The 11573-nt window shown below is 39.3% G+C and overlaps 1 protein-coding gene across 1 annotated transcript; it reads left to right on the top strand.

The window, feature by feature from the left end:
- The first annotated feature begins 9821 nt into the window (after positions 1–9821).
- Positions 9822–10277, top strand: LOC18014882 (ubiquitin-conjugating enzyme E2 11). The gene has a single exon (XM_006397265.1). It carries the CDS (start codon positions 9822–9824, stop codon positions 10275–10277), a length of 456 nt encoding a protein of 151 aa, XP_006397328.1.
- Positions 10278–11573: the final 1296 nt, after the last annotated feature.

Raw genomic sequence — 11573 nt, 5'->3', positions numbered from 1 at the left:
ATCCCTCTAACTTCTGCTTGGTTAGCTTCAGGTATTTTTCCATTGTTTCATTCTTGGCTTGGAACTCGCCCAGGAGCTGGCTAACTATGATCTGTAAGTCACTATACACAATCAGCCGTCATGCCCCCAAATCTCTTACCACATCAAGCCCGAGTAACATTTCCTCGTACTCAGCCATATTGTTGGTGGCCTGAAATCCATACTGTATTGATTTAGACGCGGTGTCTCCGAATAGGTTCACGATTACCAGTCAAATTCCTACTTCTTTCTCGTTTCGGGAGCCATCCACATGCATCTTCCACTGGATGGCCTCCGTTCTTAGGTCCTGGACCTCTGTCGTATCGGCTCCTGGAGAGAAATCAGCTAAGAAATCAGCCAAAGCCTGAGATTTAATCGCAGTTCTCCCCTGGTACCTAATGTCATATTCCCCCAGTTCAATTGCCCACTTCATGAGTCTCCCGGACATGTCCGGTTTGTGCAATACAGACTTCATCGGGAAGGACGACACTACCGTGATGGGGTGAGCTTGAAAATAGGGACGTAATTTCCTGGCACTCATCACGAGAGCCAGTGCCAACTTTTCCAATTGAGGGTATCGCGTCTCTGCATCCAATAGGGTCCGGCTAGTGTAGTACACGGGATGTTGTTTCCTTTCTTCTTCTCCAACCAACACCGATGTGATCACATGCTGTGAAGGGTCCTTCGGGCAAGCTTTGTTGAGATCCGAGAAGTTGATGCAGACTCTTCACTTGCCGTTCTTCTTCTGAACCATGACAATATAAGAAAGCCACTCCGAATACTCCACTTCCCTGATGATCTTTGATCCGATCAGCTTTTTCACTTTTTTGGTGATTATCCTATCCCTTTCTGGGGCGAACTTCCTCTTTTTCTATTGAATATGAGGGAATGCAGGATCCACAGAGAGCTTATGTGTTATCACTTCGGTATCCACTCCTGACATTTCCTCATGCGTCCATGCGAAACAATCCCGATGTTGGGACAGGAATCGCACGATGTCTTCCCGGGCTGCTGGGTTGAGTTTGCCCCCAGCCGTAGCTTGTTCTCGGGCTGGTCTGGCCATATTTCCACCTCCACAGCTTCTTCTTTGGTGGTCATCTTGTTGCTCTTTTCTGTTCTCGAGAGAGTGTTCCTCCTCCCCCCCCCTTCCTTATAGTGCAAAATTGTTTAGGGGATTTTAGGTCCTCGAGTAGGGGCAAGTCTCCTGCAAAACAGAAAAGTCCTGAGTCTGCAACGATGGTCTCACCAACTTTCCTTGGCGTGTTCTGCCTGCAATGAGACCGTCTCTTGGCACGTCTTTTTCGTTCTCAGTCTACGAGTTGGGTCGGCGGCTCAGACGCGGTATGGTTCTTTGCTGAACTTCTGCTTTTCCCCCTGACTCCTGCAAAAGGTTACTATCACCTGACACACGTAAGAAAAACACATTAAATGTCATTCTCGTGGGCTTGTAAAGGTATGTGAAATCAAACCAGACTAAGACATATTCTCAAATTAATCACATATACCTGGCCTGGATGGATGACCTTGCTCTCCGGGTACCTGTGCGGGCTACTCTTCCTTATGTACCGACCTTTCCGAATCACCGAGATTAGGTCTAGGACATAGAGAATATGACATCTCCTCCTCTTGACCACTCAGTTTCCGACTTCCTTGTTTCTGACACCGTAGTCTGCACTGTCAGACACAAGGAATCCGAGAACAAGTGGCCTATCATACCGGATCTTCCGAATTCCACTGAATTCGAGGCCTAATGCTATAAGATTAGGCTGTACTGGGCCGGAGACCCAACACGAGTCCTAATTTGGCCCGGGGAGACCATACCTGCAAAAAAGCCATAAACGCGATGTGCTAGCACGTTATTCGTCTACGTAGGAAAGATTCAATTTATCCCCAACAATCACCAACTCTTTCTTCTTATTGTCATTCTTCATATCAATCATATATTTCTTCACCGTCAAAAATTCTTCATTGTTTCTATCATTGTCTTCATGTATCTTTCTATAAGCATATAAGTAAGTTAAAAAATTAGACCACCAATACCGAAACTACAACTACATGTCCCTAAAAGATTTAATTTTCTTATTAACTAAGTTAAAAAGTAGTTAGAAACACTGACAAGACGAACTAACAAAGATATATTGATTAATTATATTTTACAAAGACTTTAACTCTCTCTCTGTAGATTCCTTTTCTAGACCTTTCTTGGTTTATCTCAAAAATATTTTTCTTCGTATACTATTTCTTGAAAAATAATTCCACAACAGATAAGTTTAGTCTTATCTCCTTCAACATCACCTTCACACTTTCTTTTGGTTTAGTTTACTTTGAAACATCTTCACCTTCTTTTTCTTCTCTTTCTTCTTATCAGTCACACATTGCTGCGCCATAAAACCATCTTTGTCGCTTCTAAATAATCTCTTCGACTTATCTTTACACATCACATTTGGCTTCTAATTCTTCTGGTTTTCTTAGCCTCCTTCAGCATCTTCACCTTCTCATAATTTGTGATCTTCATCTTCTGGTTTCTTTGCCAATCGACAACCAATAATGAGCGACATACCTCGTCGCAGCTTCGTTCTATGCCAATCAACAACCAATAACGAGTGACAGACAATACTAGCTTACCTAGATATTAGATATTGATTCATTATAACTTAGTATTCGTTGATTAATAAAGGCTTATTCTTTCTCGTCATTTTGGCAAAACACTTTGCATTTTGCTATATAGCAACGTAGCCACTGAAAATTGTGATTGAGTTAATAAACCAGTAAAAATGAAGATTAAAATAACCAGACCCGACTGTGAACTAAACCCGAACCCACCCAATCTTCTCTATCTTTTTGGTGATGGATTCACTGAAAAAATGTTATTGCACATACAAAGTAAGAAAGGAAAATCTGCAAATAAATCTAAATCCGAACACTAAAAAAAAGAAGTAAACGAACCATGAAATTTTCCTGGGAGAAACCATTGAGCGGACTGACCATAAAAATACAGGATAGGGAGAGTGGAAGAGAACAATGAGTAATAGAGCACGGAGCACCTGAGAAGAAGCGATGAAATGTCTCTTTCCCTTCTCTTTTTCTCTGTCATTGAACCTTAATTCATTCCCTAATTTGATTTTTTTCAGTTAATTTGGTTTTGAGTCAGATTAAGTAGTTGGGTTAGGGTTAAATGGGTCAGATTGTCTTATCATGGTTTGTTAAAAATGATTACCAGTTTATCAGACCCAATCACAATTTCCAATTACTATGTTGCAATAAGAGAATGTAAAGTTTGTGTTTTTAGTAAAGAATACATTTATTTTGGATGAGTAGAACAAGGCGGAAAGTCTAGTCGTATATTGATAACACCATATTGGTATCCGTTTTCATTAATGTTTTCCTATGCTATTTAAAAAAATTTAATTATTTTGAAGTGTTTTTATCATGATTTTCCTATAATTGTAGTTTCAAGACTCTTTTCAGGTTATTTACGTAAAAACAATGCACATTGGAGAAAAATTCATTTGTGGCTGTTTTCGGTATGTCAAAAGTTTAACATCCGATGAAGACTTTCTCACCATCTGATCAAGTTCAAATTTGGACACAAGATAGAGCTTTCCAATGCAATTAAATTGGACACAATCCAACGGTTGTATTATAAGATATCTCCAATTTACTAAAACTATGTTCTGCAGTCTCATAAAAGAAGCAAGAGAAGGATTGAAGTTTTGACCTGATAGGCCAACCATCACGGTCCAAGGAGGTCGTGCCCACGGTAAACACCCTCTTGGCTGCACCTCCACGCCTGCACCTGCGATGGAACAATCATTCACCAGTCTCAGAGAGTCTTTATCTGCGGCAAGCCAATTCTCGGCCCTAAGGCCCATTTTCAAGTCCAACTCATTCTCTCTTCACAGAAAGCCCTAAGGATGACCAAATAGACTTGAAGACCTATAAAAATGTATTTTAAAAGACCTAATTTCGTGTGTGCTCCTTTGACCTTGTTTAGGAGCCACCAACCTTATTTCTTAGATAGATTAGGGAGATAGAGATTCTTCTCTTGAACGCCTATTATTTCTTTTCATCTATCTAATTAGTTTATATTATCTATTTATATGCTTATGATTTCTTTAATTATGTCATAGTAGTTTAGTTGTTGGGTTTAAAGGATCCATCAAGGGAGACTCCATATTCTGTTAGGATTATTGCTTTCTTAGCCATATTCTAGATCTCATCTCTTCGAAGTTGTTCTTAATGCATGAGGTTAACATCGCGAACTAATATCTGAACCTAGGATTGATCAGAGCCATGACAGTGATGTATCAGATTGCTGTATATAGCTTCAGAAGAACATAGTCGCTGTAGGAGTCGAAAGCTACCTACAGAGAAGATGTGATCAAGAATGAATTCCGTTCAGTTAATGAATGATCCTACTCGTGACAAGAGACGAAAGCTACTTGTCGAGTTTAAGTGATTAGTTAGTTACAGTGACAACAGTTGGCTAGCCATTAGGGCATATTATAGTCCATGCAGATACTTAGAAATAGATAAAGACACTATCTGTAGGCTAATTAGAAGATACTTCGATGTCGATTAGGACATTCAGGAGGAGTCTGTGTCGACCCCTTATAAGCTTAGAACCCTAACATTAATCGAATATCCCCTAAGATATCCCTGCCAGTTCAACATTCGTTTTATTATAACTTTTACTCTTGTTTTATTTTGAAGTTCTTACAATTCCAGTGACACAAAAACCCCATAAAAAAACCCCATTGGTTTTTGAAATCGATTACTAATCTAATTTGAAGTTTTTGCAGAAAAGACAATTCTTCTTATGGATCGACACCACAAGTACTACATCGCACTGCTGTACACTTGCAGTTACTAGGATTTACAAATTTAAAACTTCTCCTGTGATATCAACCCTAGCAGCATACGAGGGATAGTGTACTAGAGTCGTCTATTAAGTTAGTATTGATGGGAGGAATAATCTCGCGTACTTCTTCCGCATTAAAGAAATTCTCATATCTCCTCCTCATAATAGGAAGAAAAGCGGTCAAATACTTGAGGGTCCTTAGTAATGTTTCATATTTACGAACCCAACCACGAAGATCCACACCCAGTCTGTCATATCGGGTTGAATCCGAAGAAATCAGGTCTTCGATCAAAATTGTGGTAAGTCAAACCCTAAATAGAAATTATACTTGTAAAATTTTTAAAAAAAATTTCAAATTTCGAAATCGTCCTCTCATCGTCGTCTTTGTCTAGTATTTTATGGGACAACTACGAGTGATTTGCTGCTGCCTGTCTTGAATCAACGCTAAATCAGGTTTGTTCGTCTTCGTCCTATGATTTGTCCTTTGATTTCTAATATCTATTTAGATTACTTTGTAGATTTGACTCAGTTTTGTGTAGAATCCAAAATTCGATTTATATGTTCTCTATTTGGTTGGTAATTACAAAATAGGAGTCATGGATGGTATCGAAAGAGTGTTTAGATATGCTAGACAAGAACTGTACTCAGCTTCCGAATCGTCACAGGAGAAAATGGTAGAAGGAGTTGCCAATTCAGAGACGGGTAATTATCAGATAGTGTTGTGGCAGAACACTACTGAAAATACGGAAACTGAGGCTAACGAGGAGGAAAACCAGCCATTGCCACCCGTTAAAATATTCTTCAAGCCCAGTCAGTATCTTAGTGCAGTAAAGCTGGGAACAAGATGTTATATCCACAAAGCTGTTGTGAAATTGGAGTCCCTAGACCTTGAACCCCATGAGCTGATATGGTTTACAGAACACCCACAGTTCAAGCACTTTTGACACATGCATAGAGCCATGCATGAGGACACGACACACAAGATGATGGGAATGTCGTTGCTTCTTCTTCGGACAACAAACAGAAATAAGAAGAGAGAAGCTTGGTTTGTAGTGAATAGCGTACCAATTCGCTATTCCATTAGAGAGCATGCCCTTTTGTGTGGATTAAACTGTCTACCGTACCCAGAGGACTATGAGAGCATAAAAATTCTTTGTTTAAGAATAAATATTTCCAGGAAACCGTTCCCTCCCTTGCTGCTGTTGAGAAAAAGCTATAGTCGATGCGAGGACTAGCTCATCCCGATCGGTTGAAGATGTGTGTCACCTACTTCTTATCCTCTACAATTAGTGGCAAAACAAAAACTCGTAAGGGAGCACCATCTGTTGACCCCTTATTCTTGAGGATTGTGGATGATCTTGAGGCTTGTAAAAGGTATCCTTGAGGTAGGTATTCATTCGATGTAAATAGTTGAAAACAAAAAAGTCCAGGAGATTGAGCACACAATGAGGCATTTCAAAGGGGTCGTCGAAACAGATGCCTAGACATTTCCAAGCTTTGTTACTCCTTTGGAGGTATGTCACATTATAAAGAATTTGTAAGTATGTAATATTATGAACTTAAGTGTAATTTGTTGAGCCGGAGCAGAAGGAGCTAGAGCAGAAGGCACCGGATCAGAAGGAGGCAGAGACGAAGGAGGCAGATCAGAAGGAGACGGAGCAGAAAGAGCCAGAGATGAATGAGGCGGAGCTGAGCGGGGCGGAGCTGAAAGAGGAGGAGCTGAAAGAGGCAGAGCAGAAGAAGGCGGAGCAGCTTGTAGCACGATCTCCGTACCTGCTTAGAAGTAAAGAGGTATTGAAGTTTGAAGAGTAATATCCATTGTTTTTGTAATACTTAATATTTCGTGATAACACTATGTTGTATTACTTGGTATGTGTAGGTAGAACCAAACGGTGCTGACGCTGTAAATGCAGAAGTGAGTGCAGGTAAACGGAAACAAGAGCAATCGAAGCTAGGGCCAAACACAAGGCAGAGAAGTTAAGTCTCCCTTTGACATTTGGTATATGTATTTGTATTTGGATTAACTCTATTAGGGTGTGTATTTCTATTTTTATTATTGATTTTGGATTACTAAGTATTATTTGGATTATTGAAAACCAAAAATTGGGAAAACTTGGTATTATTGGTGAAGCCACATGTAAATTGTATAACCTATTATTATTTGGTGTAACCACTTATATATGAGGAATACCAGGCCTAAACAGTTCGAGTTAAAATCATCAGAATAATGTTTATACACAATATAAGGGAGTACAAAACATTACGAATTGTTAACTTAAGGAATCCAGAAAATAAGGAAGTACAAAAGACAAAAAACATAAGACACAAAACATCATACACATTCAGCAGTTGACCATTTCAGGAAAACCTTGACTACCCGGTACACATATAGGAAGAACCCTCCGCATTCGCGAGTTAAGAAGCAGTAGTAGCAGATGTTCCCAGGTTTATACTCATCATTCCACCAACACTCCCAAAGGTTAACGGTACTGCATGGACAGTGGATAAGAGTATTGAGGCGCGGTAAAAAGGGACAGTGGCTTTCATCAAACATCTCTGGCAACGCCATTGGCCAACCATGATATAGTTCTTCAACGAACTCGCGGCTGCACTTCTTTATTGTTTCCCGGCTTAGTTTGATGAGGTACTCATCACCCTCGGGATGTTCCATTACAAGTTTCATGAACATCCTGTAGACATATACTGCACTTGTGTACCCTCTATCCGCCACATCCTTTATCAGTTGAATCCCTCCAAAATCGTGTCGATTAAAATAAAGTTGCATACCTCGCATGAAAAGCATTCCTGGATTTCGTGCATCATAAAACTCTCTGAAGATATTAATGATGAGATGGACATCTTGATCCACTGAATGCACATATTAAAGGGATCTACTTCAGCGTAGAAACCAGGGCCTCTGGTGCAGGCGTTGAACTTATGAAAAAATTGAGCGAATCCGTATTAGGTCACCAATTGTGTTAACCGACGTTGCCAGAACCTTTTCCAGTAGTTCAACTGGTAGAGCTAGTAGGTAGGAGTACTCTGCCATGGATTTATATATGAATGTGGTCTAGGCCGAGTTTTGTGAAAGGGATTTTGAGGAAAAGATCTGAAACCCTAAAAGAAAATGATGGATTTTGTAATATAAAAAGAAAATCTGAACCCTAAGAGAGAGGAGGAAGGAAAAAGTGATGGATTTGGGAAATTAATGAAGAAGTAGAATGGATTTTGGAACTTCTCTCCGTATGGATTTGATTTGCGAACATAAATAATAGAAAATGAAGGAAGTGAGTAGTCTCGTCGAGTAAACGCGACCGTATGAGAGAGAGAAATAACTGCTACTCTCATTAATACGTTATTGAAAATATATGATTTTTACTCATATACAAAGATATTTGGATATTTGTCTGGATTACTGAGATATTCGGACATTTGTCTACACAGCATTTACTCACGTGAGATAAATTATTTATTGTATAGACGCGTTGCATGGACAAAAGATGAGGAAAGAGGGAACGACGCATTTATTTGTCTCTGTAAAAGTAAATGAAATATATAATAATAACTAAATTTAGCTGTCTAAAAGATAATCACGCCGCGTTTCATCGTTGCATGGATGAAAGAGAGAACAATCAAATTAGTATTGGTAGTTGTACCAGTCTTACGGCAGTTAAAGAAAGCATTAACTGCCGTAAGACTGGTTACCAATACTGTATTTCATTTTTACCAGTATATTAATTAAATATATATTTTCGGGTTTATTAGGGGAGAGAGAGGCGTGACTTTTAACCTCTCCGCACGATTCCCTTAAGGCTGAACGGTTGAAGGGTATTTATTATATGAGTTGCACCCTAGAATTTTCCTTTCTCTTCCTGCTATCTTTGCTCTCTTTATCACTTCAAAATGGCCCCTATATCATGGATCATGATTCATCTGAGGGAATTGCTGAGGTTTTCGGCGAGTGGGTTCAGTGTGGGGCCGGTGGCGGAAGACATTTACGAATGGCAAGCAACGCTGATGGCCCCCTAGGAGTCCATACGAAGGGGGCCTCTTCTTCATCTCCATCCATTTCCCACCGGAGTAACCCTTCAGGCCACAAAGAGTGTCGTGGAAGACGCCGATTCTGCACCCCAACATCGACAAACCCCGCGTCTTCCGTCCGCTACTCGTCACCGCTACCTGGAGGGTTGGAAATTCTTTCCGTATAGATTTGATTTGCGAACTTAAATAATAGAAAATGGAGGAAGTGAGTAGTCTCGTCGAGTAAATGCGCCCATATGAGAGAGAGAAATAACTGCTACTCTCATTAATACGTTATTGAAAATATATGATTTTTATTCATAATATTCTGAGATATTCAGATATTTGTCTGAATTACTGAGGTATTCTGATATTTGTCTAGTCAACATTTACTCACGTGAGAGGAATTATTTATTGTATAGACGCATTACATAGACGAAAGATGAGGAAAGAGGGAACGACGCAATTATTTATCTCTGTAAAAATAAATAAATATATAATAATAACTAAATTTAGCTATCTAAAAGATAATCACGCCGTGTTTCATAGTTGCATGGATGAACGAAAAAAGGTCAAATTAGTGTTGGTAGTTATACCAGTCTTACGGCAGTTAATGTTTTCATTAACTGCCGTAAAACTGGTACAACTACCAACACTGTATTTCATTTTTACCACTATATTAATTAAATAAATATTTTTATAACTACTTTTGACCAAAATTTTTTTTTTATAACTACCAACACTGTATTAGGGGAGAGAGAGACGTGACTTTTAACTTCTCCGCACGACTGTCCTAAGGCTGAACGGTTAAAGGGTATTTATTATATGAGTCGCACTTTATCACTTCAAAATGGCCCATATCTATCTTCTAAATCATCTTCTCTCTATTTAGTGCTATCTTTGTTCTCTTTATCACTTCAAAATGGCCCCTATGTCGTGGATCATGATTCATCTGAGGGAGTTGCTGAGGTTCCCAGCAAGTGGGTTCAGTGTGAGGCCAGTGGGGGAAGACATTTACGAATGGCAAGCAATGGTGTTGAACCCCCCTAAGAGTCCATACGAAGGGGGCCTCTTCTTCATCTCCATTCATTTCCCACCGGAGTATCCCTTCAGGCCACCAAGGGTGTCGTGGAAGATGCCGATTTCGCACCCCAACATCGACAAACTCTGCGTCTTCCATCCGCTACTCGTCACCGCTACCTGGAGGTTTGGAAAGACAGTGAAAGATTTCCTCCAAGCGCTCCATGACATGCTGGTTCACCCTATGATGGAGGAAGACGACCACTTCCTCGAAGACGTCGCCCGCATGTGCCTCTTGGAGCTGGAGAGGTTTGAGAAGAAGGCCCGCTTGATAACTGAGGCACACGCCATGAATTAATTCATGTCGTTTTCACCCTAAAATAATGAATTTTATGTTTTACTGTTTTAGTTATCTAACATCTAAGGTTGAAGTGTGTTTTTAATTTTTGCTTCTATTGTAAAATATTTTATTATTAAAAAATAATTATCGTAAAATATTTAATTATAAAAAATTATTATTAAATCTACCTATGTTATTCTATCCACTATATTATCTTAGCCGATAAATAAGGAAACCTAATATATCGGGATAACTCAGTATCATTTGGTGTAACCACATGTTTTTTGGAAATTTTAAAAGTTGCAATACTCAGTATCATTTGGTGTAATCAATGTTATTCAGAAAATTGAAAAGTTGTAATACTCAGTATTATTTGGTGTAACTAAATGTTATTCGGATAATTGAATACTGGTATAACTCGGTATCATTTTGTGTAATCAGTGTTATTCGGAAAATTGAAAAGTTGTAATACTCAGTATTATTTGGTGTAACCAAATGTTATTCGGATAATTGAATACTCGTATAACTCAGTATTATTTGGTGTAACCAAATGTTATTCGAATAATTGAATACTGGTATAACTCGGTATCATTTGGTGTAACCAAATGTTATTCGGCTAATTGAAAATTGGTATAACTCGGTATCATTTGGTGTAGCCAAATGTTATTCGGATAATTGAATATTGGTATACTGGCAACCTTAGGTAAGTCTTGAGTAGAACCATGAATCGTAACTACTTGAACAAGTAGATAGTTAAAGAAACCGAAGCCACAGCAAGAACAGATAGAACAACCATGTCCTTAACTTCCTTAAATATTATCCCATCCCGTCCCGTCTGTTCCAGTTCCCTATCCATTTCCTTCAAAACCCAGTCCCAAACCACCTCATAAAGGAGAGCATGAGACCTCCTTCCCTCAACCATTTCCTCCTTCAGCTTGATTACCAATTCCTGTAGCTGGGAAATCTCCGTCGAGTGAATCCGGTTCATGGTTCTAGTCCAACCACTCCGGATTTGCATCTTGGTCAAATCATGCTGAATATCTTGAATCTCTTCTAGCATCCCCTCATCACACCACTTGAAGATATGACATTCGGGATTCTACAGGACACAAACCGTATAAATATTTTTGGTACGAAATCAAAAGCAATCAACAGCTGAACTTTGCTTACGTATTCCTTACTGCAAGCGAAGAATCTTCTTCCCGGATCCAAAATGGTGTAGAAAGTTTTGATGATTGGTTGACGATGACAATAACAGAATTACGGGATTCGAGAATTTTCGTACAATTCGGATGGAGGGCTCCCGCTTGAAAG

This window comes from Eutrema salsugineum, unplaced genomic scaffold, assembly GCF_000478725.1.
Source record: "Eutrema salsugineum unplaced genomic scaffold, Eutsalg1_0 scaffold_3, whole genome shotgun sequence".
In the NCBI taxonomy this organism is placed as follows: Eukaryota; Viridiplantae; Streptophyta; class Magnoliopsida; order Brassicales; family Brassicaceae; genus Eutrema; species Eutrema salsugineum.
This window is presented reverse-complemented; position numbering and strand designations above follow the sequence as displayed.

Coding starts and splice junctions, on each gene's coding strand:
- LOC18014882 (XM_006397265.1), top strand. CDS start 9,822: ATGGCCCCTATGTCGTGGATCATGATTCATCTGAGGGAGTTGCTGAGG.